This window comes from Tenrec ecaudatus, chromosome 17, assembly GCF_050624435.1.
Source record: "Tenrec ecaudatus isolate mTenEca1 chromosome 17, mTenEca1.hap1, whole genome shotgun sequence".
Taxonomy (NCBI): Eukaryota; Metazoa; Chordata; class Mammalia; order Afrosoricida; family Tenrecidae; genus Tenrec; species Tenrec ecaudatus.
In genome coordinates, this window is record NC_134546.1 from 53,003,045 (window position 1) to 53,020,502 (window position 17,458).

The following is a 17,458-nucleotide window of genomic DNA, read 5'->3' on the forward strand; positions in this document are numbered from 1 at the left end:
CAAGGTTTCTTCCTTTACTGTTGTTTCTGTTTCAAAAGCTTCCTTTACCTGTTCTTCTCGGGTACACTGCTGGCAGTGAAGTCTTTCAGTTTTTATTCACCTGAGAATGTCTTGTTTTCTCCTTCATTCATGATGAGTACTTTAGCTGGATATCAAATTCTGGGTGGACAGTTTTTTCTCTCAGCACTTGAAGAACATGGATTGTGCTGCTTGCTTCGGAGGAGAAATCCCTGGTCATGTGATTTGCTTTTCTTCTACAAGTAAGTTTCATTTCTCTTTCACTGCGTTCAAGGTATTTTATCTTCTGGTTTCAAAAGTTTGACTATGATACATTGTGGTTTGCTCAACTTCTTGAACTTGTAACATTACACTCCTTTTGCTAAGTTTGAGGAATTTTCAGCCATTATTTCTTCAATCAGTTGCCTTTTCAGGCTGGCCACTTCATCTCATCATTCTATGGCATTAACAATTAGAAAACCCAATCTTTTATTACATTTCCCACACTCCTCGGTGTGTCTGTTCCTCTCTTTACTAATCTACTTCATCTTTCAGATTAGGTAATGTCTCTTGCTTTATCTTCGCGTTCACTGGCTCCCCAGCCCCCTTTACCACTTTGCAGTTGCACATCCGTTGAGTTTGAATTTTCTGGCTTTTCGCTTCTAAAATCTTTCCAGCTGATTCTTACTTATATCATTTATTGATTTGTTGGCACTCCCCCACTTGCTTCAAGCATATTTGTAATTTCCGATTGCTGCCGTTTTATGTTGGCGCCTTTGAAATCTAACACAATAACCACTGGCAATCTTTTCTCATTCAAGTTGAGATTTTCTGGGTTCTTGGGGTTACAAGTAATTTTCATTTGTAATCTGGACATTTGGGGTATTAGGTGATGGGAGTCTGGATTTTATTTAAATCAAGTATTTTAGAAGAAAGAGCTATGGGTAGTTACACTCTGCAACGTGTGGGTCACTGTGAGTCAGAAGGGATTTGATAGGAACTAAGAGATCCTCGGTTAGTGTGCTGACTCAGAGAGGCACACTGTCACTTCTTGCTGGCAGAGGTGGAAGTTCTGGTCCCCTATTTGGCCTTCACTGACATGCTAGGTGAGGGTGGTGGGGAGCCAGGCTGGTTATTACTGATTAGAGCCCTCAGGTTCCTTGGTAGTCCTCTGCCAACACCATCTTGGCCTGGAGAGGGGAGAGGGAGAGTTTCCTTGTTCCTGCTTCCTGTGTGGCTTCCACTGACACTGTAGCCAGAACCAGGGAAGGGGACTTGATAGCAGGGAAGGAGACTGGTGAAAGACCTGACACCCCACTTGGTCCCTCTGATACCACCCTGGTAAGAAAGGGGTGGGGAGAATCTCATGACCCTGAAGGACTGCTGAGTAGAGATAAAATCTCAGACCCCCATTTGGCTTCCATGACACCGCCCTGGTGGGGGTAGTGTTGCACGAGTGATTAACCCTTCGTAAGGGTTCTGATTTTTCTAGAAAGCAACGCCCCTTGCCATTGAACAAGGATTTTCCTTGAAGTATTCCCAGCAGCAGTTGGAGAAGTAGTGATAATAACACCAGCTAAGATTTAGTGAGCATTTAGCAACTGTAACATGGTAATAACTTCACCCAGACTACTTCATCTGACTCCGATACAACACCCAGGACCATGTACAGTTATCCCTATTTCCAGATATGTAGCTGTCTAACTACAGTTTAGAGAGTTTAAGGCAGAGGTAGGATTTTAACTCGGCAGCCACACTCTCTAGCCTGTGCCCTGAACTATACTGCTACACTTCAGTGAGGTTGACTCAGGATGACACATGACCGTGAAAGACATGTAAGTGAGAGAATGGTAATGACTGCTTTTCAGAGGACTTCCAACAAGTAATCAGGATGGAGGAAACGAAGATCCAGGTTTCCTCCAGTGCTAATGAAAACGGAAAAACAAGGAGCTTACTTTGAGGACTAAGGTGTGCTTGACCCAAGCCATGGTACTTTCAATCGCCTCACATGCATGTGAAAGTTGGACGTTAAACAAGGAGGACTGAATTAGAATCCATGTACTTGAATGATGGTGCTGGAAAGTACATGGACCATCAAAAGAACCAACAAATTAGTCTTGGAATCAGTACAGCCAGAATGCTTCCTAGAGGCGAGGATGGAAAGACTGTATCTCATATATTTTGGACATGTTATCAGGAGAGACCAGTCCTGCTTGCTGGACGCAACCCCTGGCCTCAGCATCGCCGGAAGAGCAGCAGCCTGTGGGGTGGCTGGCGGTATGGCGCAGTGAAGAGTCTATAAGAGGCAGTCAGAAGAAAGCAGGTGTGGGAATGCGCGGACATTCAGGGAGCAGGTTGGCAGGCACAGCTCGCTCCATGGAACATGAAATCTCAGAGGGCCTTCACTGAGCTGGGTTCTCAGACTCAAGAGGGATGGGTGGGACAATGCTGAATTTTACGTCGATGAGGGTTTTAAGCAAGGGGATATGCATAATTTCCATTTTAGGAAAAGAAAAGACTTGTCAATATCTGTAGGCCGTATGAAAGAGGTTAAAACTAAAGGCAGGATGGAGGCTGCACATGGGAAGTGACAGGGCCTGAGAACTGATTTGAGTCGTCGTGCATGGAGAGGAAGTGGAGGGAGAGAGGAAAAGGGCCAGCTCAGATGGCAGTCATTCTTCAGGCTGGGGAATACAGAAGTGGTCACTTAGGAGGGGACAGAGAAGCCCAGGTGGGTGTATGCTACGTTTCAGGTTCCAGGCATGGGGATGCTCACTTGGGGTCATCACAGTTTAAGTGTGTGCACACAGCTGAAACCAAAAACATGAAACCATCTTTGAAGATTATAAAGCTTAAGGGGAAAAGAAAGGGAAAGTCAAACGAGAATCCTGGGAACAGTTAACCTTTGCAGGGCAGCAGGCAGTGATGTGAGTCTGCTGGGAGGCTCGACACCAGCTATGGACAGGGAGGCTTTCCCTGGGGGGGGGCACTGCCAATCTTGATGGGAACACTTGGCCTGGAATGATGGCCAGAGCATGCCTGTGCGGTGTGGCAGGGAAGCAGCTCTTGAAGCTGCTTGGTTGAACAGGGAGCGATGGTGCACCTGCTCGGAATCCAGAGTGCTATCAGTTCCCTCCCGCTGCACAGCTCCTGGCATTGAACAGTACCTACGGCATGGCGCTGCCGGCATTTCACAGGGATAGCTTAAGGGTGAACGGTGCTTGGACAAAACTCCAAGCCAGGGATGGAAACTGTGGGCATGCTTGTCTCAGGATGAGAGGTGAAAAGGCAACACAGCAGACAGAGTTGATAGGGCGATTACTGCAGCAACATCAGTCCTTAGAACACTTAGTTGCTTGGACCTCTTCAACAGTGACTCACGGTCTGTAAAATGTAGGCTGAACGAAGTCTCAGTTGTCCTCCTTCACAATACTCAGTCGGAAACATCATTCTCCGTAGTGACTTTTGACTGTGTGTAACAAATCTCAAGGGGGAGACACGTGCGGTTTAAAGTCTCCTGCGATTCTGATCTGTCCCCCCCGCACCTCAGAAAACCCCTCTGCAGTCATCACACAAAGGCAGCGCAGCTCAGTCGGGGGTGGGGGGAGGGTTGAAGGGCCTCTAAGGCAGCGGTTCTCAGCCTGAGGGTCGAACGACCCTTTCACAGGGGTCACCTAAGACCATCGGAAAACACATCTTTCCAATGGTCTTAGGAATTGAGACACCGCTCCTCTGTCCGTCTCTAGGCGGGTCCGCCCACATGCAGATAGGCCCACAGACAAGTACGGGCGTGAAGACTGTTAGCCATACTACACCACGCTTCAAGACAACATTTCATTGATTTGTCATTAGAAAGAAATAGCTCACAGTATAGAATGACATATTGTTTCTGCGACTCATCACTGCTTTCATTCTGTTCAATATGAAAATACATGCTGCATATCAGATATTTACATAACGATTCTTAACAGTAGCAAAACTGCAGTGATGAAGTAGCAAAGAAAATAATGTCCTGGTCGGGGGTCCCCACCCCAGGAGGAGCTGTGTGAAAGGGCCGCGGCCTGAGGCAGGGTGAGAGCCGCTGCTCTGAGGGGTCCAACTGGAGGTGTGGAAGCAACCACACGCTCCCTACTTACTTGGCACGTGGCCTTGCAGGACTCCTTTCCCCCTCCTTCTTTATTTCCTTACTTATAACTAACGGTTTTTATGAGAGACTCTTCTCTTCTGTACAACTCTTGATTTCTCTAATTGGCAAATGGGCTCAGAGTTGCTAACTTCGTCCTGCTTTTTCTTCTGTGAGGCCGGTTTAAGAGTATACGAAATGCTTTACTCTAGAGCCTCCTGCTCTGCTCACTTTCCGTGCTGTTCCTCAAGTTTCCAAACCTGCCTAATTTCTACTTACACTTGGTTTCGAGTACCACTTTCCCACCTTAAGGAAGCCGTCTCCAGTCTTCCTGTCAGGAAGGAGTCTCTCCTCCTCTGGGTCTCAGAACACCTGCTTTTCACTTTGTTGATGGCATGACTGGCATTCGTGTCTTATTTATTCTACTGGACGCTGTAGGGGTGGCCATGAGTCAGAATCAACTCAATGGCTGTGAGTTGCTTCTGTCGGTAGACCAGAGGGCCATGAGCTTTCCCCTGAGGGGCCAAGGGTGATGGTGGATATTTTATGCTTTGTGGGGAAATGGTCTCCGGCACAATTACTCAACATTCCTCGTGTAGCAAGGAAGTAGCCATCCGTAAATAAATGTCTCCCAATAAAACTTTATTTACAAACAGGCAATGGTTTAGCCTGTGGGTTAGAGTTTACTGATGCATGCATTAAGATTCTAAGGTTCTTGAGGGCAAATGCCACATCATATTATCTCTGCATTCTTTGTGATGACGAGTAAAATATATTTTTGCCTAAAGGACCTCAAATAAATGGAATAAATTATGTTCACTTAAAATAGAAGGAGGGGAAATCAATACCCCTTCCCTCAATGTGATACGCACGAAAGCACTAAGTTAGGAGGGCAGCAGTGTAGCTTGAAAGGAAGGATACAGGAGCAGATGAACAAGATGCAGATGAACCAGATGCAGATGAACAAGATACAGTCTTTGGTCCCCTGTTGTACTCCACACAATCACTCACTCAATTATCCTTATATTGTTGACAACAGAAAAAGGCTTTCTAAAATATAAATCCAGGAGGAAAAAACACTCAGCTTACGATGCCAAAAGTCAAAGTGCCCTTTTACATGTAAGCAAAAAATACATCCCCCCCCATACAACATTTATATTTTAAATAGTCAAACCTCAGAAAAGACAGAGAATGGAGTACAATGAGTCCATGTACTCTTCACTGAGATTCACAAATGAAAACCCTTGGCAGTATGATAGAGGAAAATTGAAAACTACTAATGGTAATTGTACCCACTCTACAAGTTTGAACTTGGATGAGTTTTGACAGATGCACACACCTATGTAACAAATACCACAATCAAGATGCTGAACATTTTCATCACCCACAAAATTCCCTGTAGTCAGGGCTCTCCTCCGTCCCTGGCTCCAGAGGCAGCCACGCCATTTCTGTCCTTATAGATGATTCTGCATTTCCTAGAACTTCAAAGTATAAGTAGATAGACTTGTCAATCCAGTTCTTTCTCACATGAAATAATGTTCTTATTATTCATCCATGCTGTTATAACAGTTCATTTCCTTTTTATTGCCAATTATGATTCCTTTCTATGGATATACCATAGTGTATTGATTCATGTGCTGATGGACATATGTGTCATTTAGAGATTTTAGTTACTCATGCCTAAGACTGCTAACATTATCCCTAAATCTTTCTGCAGGGAAATGTCTTATTTTTTTCTTGGGTAAACACCTAGAAATGGGATTGCTGGGCTGTAGGCTAAGTGTGTGTTGATAAGAAATTGCCAAACACCAAGCATACGCTCTAACACACAGGGGCAGTTAAAATATATTGTCCAGACCCAACAGCAAGTCGGTTACCTTTCAAGGAATACACGTCTGAACCGAAGTGTGGTCCACATTAAGGTTTCCATCTGCTGCAGGCAGAGGTGTTAATGAGACCCAATATCACTGCCTTCTCCTCTCTGAACAGACGGCATTCGCAGGTGAGAAGGTACTGAGCGAGAGCAGAGGTTGACCATAAAGAATGCTTTCAGCCCATTTCCCACATCTCTTAAAACCCCAGGAGCAGGGAAAGGCCTTGGAAACGGGAACTTAGCTCTGTGGACGACCAGGTGAATGGCTGATATCGCTGTTTTCTCTCCTTTACTTTTGGAAAAACCAGTCTGCTTCCTACCTGATGCCCTGCTACATTCAACTACAAGAATGATGATGTAGGGAAGTCTATTTTAGGAAGGTAGGGAGAGAAATGGATTTATCATAGGATCCTGGGAAAGGCCTTGAACAGGGCCACTCTACATGCACCTTTCCAACTTGAACCTGTCCCATCCCACCTCAGACCCACGTGAATTCTCTTATTTTTCCTCCAAAGATTGGAGAGGAATGGATGCATTTACATTAGGGGTTGGTGAAGGATGCTTTAAGTACAGCGGGCTGCCAGAAGCACCAACAAACCTTTCCTGGAGGAGCCACATCCAGCATGGTCCCGGGGAACGAGCATGTCGAGCCTCTGTCTCATGACCTTTGGGCATGTAATGAGCAGAGACTGGTCCCTGGAAAGGACATCATGCTTGGTAAAGTCAAGTGCCAGAGATAGACAGGAGCATCCCTAAGGAGATGGGGGGACACAGCAGTTGAGCAAGGCGATCAAAGATAACAACCGTGAGGGTGGCACTGGGCAGGGCAATGTCTCCTTGTGTTGTAAGAGGGTTGCTGTGGGCCCGCACCCGACCTCTCCTTCCTCAGTGCCCCTCTTGGCTCTCTGTCTCTGGCCTCTCCTCCGTATTCATTTGAGTCTCATTCAGCTCAGCTTTCTAGATCTGTGTGCAGGGTAAATGTGCATCACGCAGACTATTCTATCTCAGCCTTCAATCGCCAGTCTCTCCCACTCTCCCAAATAGCGGCCTGTTCCTCCAGACTCGTTATACATCAAGGGTGGAGCTATTCCCTTAATTACCAATAATGGTCGCTGTGTTTTCCATTTGAAATTACTCTTCGCCTTGAAGCTGGAAGGTGAATGTTATACCATAGGACACCAACGTTTTCCCATTTTCCTGAACTTCTACATCCCACAACAACACCACGAGGAACTCCAATGATCACACAATGCACACTGACCAGCTGTCATCCCTTGGGGGAATTTTTCTACAATGAGATCAAGAAATGTTTCTGATCTCTTTGGCAAGGATTTTGTGCTTTATACAGTTAGACTCTACAGTAAAAGTTTTCGCTTTCTTTTCAAAAGAATAATAATTCCTGCAAGAACAAAGCCCGTCCAAGCTTGAGACCATAATTTCTCAGAAAATTTTGAAGATTACAGAGATCATAATTTTGAAGGCAGTTCTACAATTAAGTCGGTCGGATGCTGCTTCATGATTCAGTTCTAATGACCTTTTGCGGGAATATCACAGGTGTGATGTTGCGTTCTCATCGGAGTCTGTCGGGATGGACTGGCTGGAGATTTTGATTCATTGCCTGACAGACAAAGTTCTCGTGGAGCCCCGAATAAAGTGGTGGTTCCAGGTTTCCCCACTCGACATGACAACAGCAGACCAAACACACGACTGCCAAATTGATTCTGAGGCTTAGGTACCCTCTAAGACAGCGGTTCTCAACCTTCCTCATGCAGTTCCTCATGTTGTGGTGACCACCCACCATAGAATCATTTTTGTTGCTATTTCATCACTGTCATTTTGCTACTGTTATGAATTGGGTGACCCCTAGGAAAGGGTTGTTCGACCCCCAGGTTGAGAACGGCTCCCCAGGGCTTCCACTACTGTCTCTCCACTGAAGCACAGTGCCACACTGCTCCCGCGGTGAAGCTGCTGGGTCTGAACGGCCGGCTTTTCAGTTAGCACCTTCTGTTGAGCACTGCAGCAGCATGCTCCTTTCACTTGGGAATTAGTAATAACTCTTTACCTACAGTTCTGCATCTGCTTCTAAGGTCAGCATTAAACGAGCTAAGTTTTTCTTGTGGCTAAACTTTGGCTGTTGTTTCCAGGTGCCCTGGAGTCAGCTCTGACCCACAGCATGCCTACGCACCACAGAAGGAAAACACCACTGCCTGTGCCACCCTCACAGCGGTTCCTGTGCCTGAGCCCGTGGTTGCAGTCACCGTGTCAACCGCCCTGCTGAGGGCCTTCCACTTTCTTGGTCGCGGCCCCTCCACTTCACCAAGTATGATGTCCTTCTCCGGGGACTGGTCTTTCCTGACCATATGGCCAAGGTAGGTAAGACGACCGCTCGCCATCCTTGCCTTTCAGGGACACGTTGGTTCTAGTTCTTCCAAAGTTGTTTTGTCCTTTTAGCAGCCCGTGCCACATTCAATATTCTTCCAGCATCATCATTCAAATGCTTCAACTCTTCTGCCGCCTTCCTGATTCAATGCCTGTGTCAGTCCAAGTTGACTAGAGAAACAAATCCAGAGACACTCATATATAGTAAAAGAGAACTTGATATCAAGAAGTAATTACGCATCAATAAGACATCCCAGCCCAGTCCAGACCAAGTCCATACGTTCTATATTAGCCCATATGGCCGATATTAACCCACGAAGTTTTCTTCAGACTCACGCAGCACCTGCAATGACGCCGAATGTAGGGAGATCATGGGCCAGTGGGTGAAAAGTCTGTGGATCCAGTGGTGGTGGAAGTATCTGGGCACTCTGGCTGCCTTCAGTGGGGCTCCATGTTGCTTGTCAACAGGAATGTGAAGCAGAGAGAGAGTGTGGTCCTCCCCCCAGAAGAAAAAGAGAAAGTTCCCAGAATCCTCCTTGTGACTTGATTGACATGCTAGTCTTTACCCCTTTACTCTTATTTATCAAGTTGACGTGAAATTGTGTAACACAATGTCCAACTTTCACATGCACCTGGTGCAATGGAGAATACCATGGCTAGGGTCAGGCATACCTTAGTCCTCAAAGTAACGTCCTTGCTTTTCAACACTATAAAGAAGTCTTGTGCAGCAAATTTACCTAACGCAACTCATCTTTTGATTTCTTGACAGCTACTTCCATAAACATTGATTGTAAATCCAAGCAAGATGAAGTCCTCGACAATCCTAACCTTTTCCCTTTATCATGATGTTACTTATCGGTCCAGTGTGAGGATTTGGTCTTCTTTACACTGAGTCATCATCCACACTGAAGGCTGCAGCCCGTGATCTTCATCAGTGAGTGCTCCAAGTCCTCCTTGCTTTCAGCAGGCAAGGTTGTGTCATCCACATACTGCAGGGTGCTAATAAGCCTTCTTCCAATCCTGGTGCCACATTCTTCATATAATCCAGTGTCTCTGATGATCTGTTCAGCATACAAATTGAGACGATGCAACACTAATGCACACCCTCCTTGATTTTAAAGCACGCAGCATTCCCTTATTCTGTTAGTACAATTGCCTCTTGATCCATGTCCAAATTCCACATAAGCACAACGGTGTGTTCTAAAATTGCTAGCATTCTCAAGGTGCAGTGGGTTACATGCTAGGCTGCCAACTGCCAAGTCGGTAGTTCAAGTCCACCAGTGGCTCTTTGGGAGAAAGAAGAGACTATCTGCTGCTAGAAAGATTTAGTTTCTTAAACTCAAGGGACAGTTCTACTCTGGTCTATAGGGTTGCTCTGAGTGGAAATCAACTCAGTAGCAGCAAGTTTGGGTTTGGCCTTTCTCTTGAATTGTATCTTCTGGTTTTTTAAGGCCAGAAAGATCATGTATTTTTAAATAATGTTCTTATCAATTGGTGGGGCAACAATTGTGGCCTGTCTTCAGGCTAAAAGCCATAAATCCGGAAACCGTATCCAATGCCATTCCTTTTATCCAAGTGCCTATCCCCACCCACAACCAAGTTGTTTTTGACTGTCCTCCAGTATCATGAGGTATTTGTTTCTTTATACTTCATTCAGAGGTTGTATTTGTTATCTGCAGGATGGGTGGTCTGACGGGTGTTATTTCAATAGAACCGAATCATCTGTATGATATTGACTCTGAAATTTATCAAGACTCGTGGCCTAACACATTGGCAATTCTTGTAAAATGGTCACGTGTTCTTATTAAAACGTGCATTCTCTAATGTTGCACACTGAGTTCTGTCTAGGTGCACTGAACCAAGTTTGCTTATGGTTGCTTCAGGTCTTTTGCAGCTCTACTCCTTTGGGATTTTGCTTTCCCTATCAGTACTGAAAAACAGTGTGCTGAAATTTCCATTATGATGGGAGGTATGTCCATTTCCCCTCAAGGAGTAAGTCAAAAACTTCAAGCTACCGTGATGCTGATTTCATATAACTGCAGTGAAAGGGAGTTGATTTTTATTTTTCAAAATCTGAATATATCATTTTATTGGGGGCTCTCACAGCTCTCATAAAAGTCCACACATCCATTGTGTCGAGCACATTTGTATATATGCTGCCATCATCATTTCCAAAACATTTTCTTTCTACTTGAGCCACTTCCCCCGCCCTTCTATCCTCATGAACCCTTGATAATTTATGAATTATTTTCCTATTTTACACCATCTGCTGTCCTCCTTCACCCACATATGTGTTGTTCATCCCCCTGGGGTGGGAAGGTTGTACATCAATCTTTGTGATCAGCTTCCGCTTTCTCCCCCTACCCTCATGGTACTGCTACTCTCATTATGGGTCCTGAGGGATTTAATCGGTCCTGGATTCTGTGTGTCGAGAGCTCTTATCTGTACCAGCGTACATGCTCTGGTCTAGTCAGACTTGTAAGATAGAACCGGGGTCATGATGGGGATGGGGGAAAGCATTACAGAATTAGAGGAATGTTGTGCATTTCTTCAGTGCTACACTGCATCCTGGCTGGCTCGTTCCTTCTTTGTGACCCTTCTGTGACGGGATGTCCAATTGTCTACAGATGGGTTTTGGGTCTCCACTCTGATCCCCCATTGCATCCAAATGGTTGTTTGTTTTGGGTCTTCTGATGCCTGATACCTGATCCTGCCAATACTTCGTGATCACGTGGGTTGGCGTGCTTCTTCCATGTGGGCTTTGTTGCTTCCCTGCTAGATGGCCTCTTAACATCAAGCCCATAAGACTCCAGAAGCTGTATCTTTTGATAGCCAGGCACCAGCCGCTTTCTTCACCGCATTAGCTTATGTTCCCATTTTGCCTTCAGCAATTGTACTGGGAAGGTGAGCACCACAGAATGCTAGGTTATTAGAACCAAGCGTTCTTGCACTGAGGAAGGACTTGAGCAGAGAGACCCAATGTCCATCTGCTACCTTAACACTTAAGCTATAAATAGATGTACATCGGCCTATGTCCCTATCGTTATATAGGAATATATTTACATATAAACATGCTTATATCTATACCTCTATAAATGTCTTTTACCTCCTAGTTCTCTCCTCGATTTCCTTCTCTTTTCCTCCTGTCCCACTCTCATGTTCGACTGCCATTCGAACTTCTGTCAGTTGATTAAATAGAGTGCTCGAGAAGGAAGCTGGACGGCATCGCAGGCTCTGTAATAGTTCTCACCAAATGTGAGCACTGTGACACGGGATGTAGTGGTCATTCAGAACGCTAGGCTGATTCTGCTGGCAACAACCTTCAGAACGTTCGGCCGGTTTCCTCACCTCCTCCCTCTCCTTTGAGTTCTGCTGCCTTCAGTTATAAAACAAGTGGATCAAGCTCGACGGGGCTCCCTGAAGGCCTCGTCTCTGGTTCTGAGACTCTCTGTGTCCCCTTAACATACGGCATATTGGGCACGGAGAGAGTTCACATCTTTGATGACGGAATGGGCAACACGGCCCGGACCGTCTGAGCAGTGTCACAAAGTGCAAAGATAGAAGCACGCTGCAACTGGCACCGGGCAGTGCTGTCCCCTGAGGAGTGCCAAAGGCTTGCTGCGCCCCGGTAATGACCGATGGACTCCAGGTTTGGGCTCGTCAGAACAGAGAGAACAGTGAGGAACCTGGCGGGCAGAGCGCTCCCCTGCGATAATGAGAATCAGAAAGCCACCTGGCCGGCTCTGCACACAGCTCAGGAAAGTCAATCCGCTGGCAGCTCCAGGTGGCGCTTAGCTTTTCCCTGTCACCTTTTGAAGAGCTCACCAACGGCCTCTTTGATCCAACAACATCATATCAATTATTCAAGGCCTGTACATCCTTTTTCAATTAACAATCTCCTTGGCTCCAGAAAATACATACACACAACTTATAAGTGTATTCGTTAAATATTTCATGAAGAACAGGTCACTATGAATTAAAAATAAGGCTGCTAGTAAAATATTCAATGCCTTTGAAATACAAGGAAACATCAAGAAATTATAAATCTTTTAATTAAATGCTTCTTCAGTACAGTTTGCCCAGCTGACGATATTAAACATGTATAGAAATTAAAGTCAGGAAAAAAAAAAGAAATTAAAGTCAGGAAAAAAATGTGTGTTATGTGTCAGCTCGGGGAAGTAGACACACAACAATTTAGTTTATAGGAAGGGGCTCCTGGACAGGGCCTCAGAAGACCGAACTCCAGGCGATGATTCTGCCAGGTGGGAGCTGTGTGCTACTCGTTCCAGACTTCAGAGCACTCGTCCGTACGCCGCTCAATGGTTACTGTCCAACATTAAAAACCTGTGGATCTATCCTCCCGGACGCGCTATTGTTCTGACTGGTCTCTTTTTATTGCCTTCCAATGCGCACATCTGGCCTTCTAATGGGCTATTGGGGCTAGAGATCCACTCTTCTGTGCACGGAAGCGATCTAGCTATTCAGAAGGTGTTTGACACTTACTTACTAGATGAAGGAAGAAATCTGCCTGAATGGATATTTAAAGTGTTTCCTTCTTAGAAGATAGACTATCCGTTGGCCATAATTCCGAGAGGAAGTCTATGTAGCCGAACTGTTCTTCAGAGCTCCGCAGAAACTTCTCGAAGAGCTTATTCTGAAACCCTTACTTTGCAGCGGCCGTGTGGAACAGTCAGTTCATGAAGAGCTAAGTGTATGCTTCCAAGGCAGCTCACGAAGACGGATGTTTGCATCCGACTTTGGAAAGTAGTGACTGGGACCTGAAAAGCTCATGAGCACCATGTAAGGTGCACTTGTTGTGTCTCCTCAGCCAGAGGCAGGCGGCATGATGAAAACCCAAGATGCAGGAAACAGACAGTCCCGTGCACTCACGGACTATGAGCGTCTCAGGCTCCAGGACCCGGGGACCAGAAGAACGAGAGGGCGCCAGGATGTCACGACCAACTGCTCTGAAAGAGATTATGCAAGATGGTCCCGGATAGAGCTGGAAAAATATGCAATAAAATGTATAATCATTAAAAAAATAGAGTATCGTAGGCTTGTTGGTGTTATTCCCTTAGTGACTCTTCAGGTCTGCACATAAACTCACCCCTGTGACTCAATTTTCAATCAAATAATAGTCAATAGGGAAATAATAACGCTCATGAGGTATGCACACACCTTAAAATAATCACCCACTGGAGATGAAAAAGGCAACACTGACCCAAGGAATGGAACCAGGAAACATAGGGAAGAAGTGGAGTAAGTGAAATTGTCTTGTAGAGATTGCAATCAATGAGGTGAAACAAAATGCATATGAATTTCTGACTGGGAAATAGATCTGCTCGGTCAACCTTCCCCCATTTCACGATAAAGAGTTTAAAAAGAAGAGTCACCTGCCTTTGCCATGCCTGCGTGCTAACTTGGCTTTTGTAAAACGCACACATCTGTATCTGTGTAAGTTCTACCCATCCTCGAGGCAGAGTCAAATCCGATTTCTTCCCTAAAGCCTCTCCAGGGCTCAAGTCTGAGTGCATTTGTTCACATATCGAATGCGTATCAAGCTCCTGCTATGTGCCGGCCGGGCTCTCTTCTAGGTTGCTGGGGTGACTCTGTCCTGCAGCTCTCACAACATCACCGAGCCCCCAGAGTCTGTCTTTACTGCTCAGCACGCAGTTTCTTTCCTCAGCGGTGGGCTTCCAGAGTGAAGGAACAGTGCTCAACTCACCTCTGAAGCCCTGGCACCTGTGCACGGCCATGACAGTGGAAGGTGAGCCTGCTAAAACACAGCCCACGTGGCTGTACTGGAGGAAAAACGTCTTCCCAATGGTCTGGTCTGCTAAAGACCAGGGAAGCCGAGGTGCTTAATAATCTAGTATGTTATCAATCCCACCAGGTCTCAATTAATTCCTTTCCTTCATGCCTCTTTCTATTCCTGTCGGAACACGTGCTGACAAATATTTTCTCTCCGTCTATCAAGCACTGTCTCTGCAACCAATCACTGTCACGGCACAGGGTTGCGCATGTGGTTGCCACGAGTCGGGGGCTGGTTCGAAGGCAGCTAATAGCAATCATCCTCAAGTTAGGGGTCCACATTTCAGTTATATGCACCTTAGAGGAAGCAATGGCCCTAACTTGGCAAGAAAAGTGGAAACATATTCATGTGACTTGCAGAAACGGAACCGTTGCCAGCATCAATCACCTCCTCCATCCACCCGGTCCGCTCCAACCAACCACCTGGATGCCTGGAAACACACGCCTCGGGCACCCGTGCAGTCACACTAGCAGCTGAACCGGCAACCAGCGAACAAAAGGAATGGAAAGCCAGGCAGTGCCGCTTACTTACAAGGAAACCAAAACCCAAACCAAACCAAACCAGCTCACGGCTGTCGAGTCGAGGCCCTCTCCCAACCCAAGGGCACGGCAGCACCGTCCCTGGGGATTTCCTGACACTGTTAACTTTCATGGGAGTAGAAAGCCTCATCTTTCTCCTAAGGAGCCAGTGGTGGTTTTAAATCGCTGACCTTGGGGCTAGCAGTGCGGAATCCCTCTGCCACCAGGGCTTCTTCATATGAGGAAAGGAGGGATACATGTGTTTGACACAAGTGTCGCAGGCTCCCAGTTCTAACTGAGCAAGAGTAACAAAGCACGATACATGCAGAGCGTGGTGACACGCCTTGGGTGAGGGTGGACGGACCTGGAGGGCACAAGCAAGCAAGTATGAGTCCACGGACGCTGGGGAACGGGTCAAGCAGCACACACCTCCCGGCACATGGTAGGCACAGAATACATGACAGCTATCAGGAGCTGCGAAGGTCTACTTTCAATATCCCTCCTTTGTGCTCCTGCACGCCTTCCTCCGTGCTCCCACAGCACTCGGTAGCGGTGCCACTGTGGCTGTACCACACGCGCCTGTGGGCTCCCATCCATCAGCAGGAAGTTTCTGGAAGGTAGGGATCCAATTCTACACTTGTGTGGGATTGGAACATAGTGAGCCGTTATCAAGTGAGAGAGTACTGATGATGTGCGGCGCCATGGAGCTGGTTTCCGCTCATAGCAACCTTTCTGTGCAATGGAGTGAAGCAGTGCCTGGTCCTGGGCCATCCTCAGAATCAGCCCTATGTTTGAGCCCGCTGCGGCACCCCGTGTGTCAGTGCACCTCCCTGAGGGGCTCCCACTTTTCCACGGACTCAATGAGAATAGCGTGTGGCAGGAAGCAGTGGGGAGTCGGCATGGAAGATCACGTCTGTACTTCTTGCTCCTTCCCACACATTTCACGCACCCCTCTCTCTTCCTTGCTCGGCGACATGGCATTCATGTCTTTTCTCCCGGCACCTGTCGAAAACGTCTTTGCCAGAGCAAATTCTCCCTGAGGACAGACAGCACTGAGCGCTGGGCGAGCAGGGATGTGGTTGCTTCTCTTACTGAGACTTGCAAATGTTACAGGTGTCGTACAGAGTGCCTTTCCCTGAGCTCTTTTCGAAAAGCCTGTCACTTATTTTATAGACTGTCCTTTAACTTGGGTTTGACTCTTGGTTTTGTGACTTATTATTTATGTAGCCAAGAGTAAGCTAACTTTTCTGGGGGGTGGAGGGGCACTCAAGTGTCCTCACCTCTAAAACTGAGATAATAATATTGACATAATGAAGTCGTTTTGAAAATTATATGAAGTAAAGTATATCACAATGTCTAGGATCTAGTCTATTTGCACCCCCCCACCACCAAAAGTCTCTAAGTCTTTTCTTCTTGACCTGTCTTTCAACTATTTCTGACATACCATATATACTCGAATATAAGCTGACCCGAATATCAGCTGAGGCACCTAATTTTACCACAGAAGCTGCATTAAAAAGTGCTGGAAAACTTGACTTATGAATGAGTATATACTATATATATATGTTTTTTTTTTTGCTAAGATGTCTTCCTCATATTTTAATGCCTACTTTTGTAGATAAAAACATATGAAACTGAGCCTTCTACCGATGACTCAAGGTCATCACTCTTACTAGCCATGCTGCCGGTCTGTGTTGGGCTTCATTCTACCTCACTGCTGTCCTCTCTCGCCGTCAGCAGGCCAGGTGAGGAGGGCGCAGCAGGCCCTTTCTGATTTCCAGCTTGGGCCGTGCTCGGGTGCATTTACTCACTCGCACATTCCATCAAGGGCTCAGTGAGTGTCTTCAGTGCCAGGCCCTGTGTTAGGATCTTGGAAGCAGTCGGTGAAAAGCAAGCTTGCGTCTTCCGTCTTCCTCGAGTTCACCACTAGTGGGAAAAGGGCCCAGAGGAAGACAAGGCTGGCTGCTCCTGTAAAGATTTTCCAAGCCGTAACGCAATGGCAGTGGGTTTGGATTTGGGCTTGAGGAAATGGACAACAGCTGATTATAATTCGAAGTGATCAAAGCTATGAAAGGCATAAGCCTAGATGCCCATACAAAGATGACCTCACCTGGGCTGGAGAAGAGGGTCAGGACGGGAAAGGCGTCACAACAAGGCAGCTCTGTCTGAGGTCGGGCCTGTGGCACACGCAGCACGAACCAGATGGAGAAGGGAAGAGAGTGCGAGGCCCCGCGTGTCGGCACAGCCATTAGAATGGGGTGCCGAGTAAAAGGAATGAAGAATGAACTCTCCCATGTTGTAAACTTGCAGATTGAGAACAATTTTGCACCAGGACCTCAGGTGGCTCAGAAACATCAGGAAACTTCTGGCTCTGTTCTGGGGGCTCCCCTAGTCAGACCTAAACTATTGGCTATTATTCTAAGCTTACCTCTTCCAACATCTGTGAATCGAAGTAAAATTTAAGGCCACAACCAGCTGCTTAGTTTCTCACTAAAAAAAACAAAACCCCAAACAACTCAATGACCATCGAAAAGTCCTTTAAAACCGCCCTTCTTAGCCGAAACTGGCAACCATTTTTCCTTCTCAGCACACATTCCTGAGGCTTCAGAGGTTGGGCGCTGGATTCCGCTGACTCCAAAGCCCCAGTCTCACCACGCTAATTAGCCATCTTGGTAAGTGTGATAAGCTTATTGTCCATCCGATATTGGAATTTAGGAGACTCCAATATAAAAATGTCCCAGGACCCAGGGGGTACT

The 17,458-nt window shown here is 46.4% G+C and overlaps 1 protein-coding gene across 4 annotated transcripts in view; it reads right to left on the reverse strand.

The window, feature by feature from the left end:
• SCAPER (S-phase cyclin A associated protein in the ER) overlaps positions 1–17,458 on the reverse strand; it is a 414,928-nt gene that overhangs the window by 96,377 nt on the left and 301,093 nt on the right. The window contains exon 27 of one of the 4 annotated variants that reach the window (XM_075535312.1): positions 12,447–13,374. The exons of the other annotated variants lie outside the window; for them this stretch is intronic. Within the exon in view, the coding sequence (XP_075391427.1) occupies positions 13,102–13,374 (273 nt within the window). The 3' untranslated portion in view covers positions 12,447–13,101. Of the gene's footprint in view, positions 1–12,446; positions 13,375–17,458 lie in introns of those variants that run through there. 4 annotated transcript variants of the gene reach the window in all.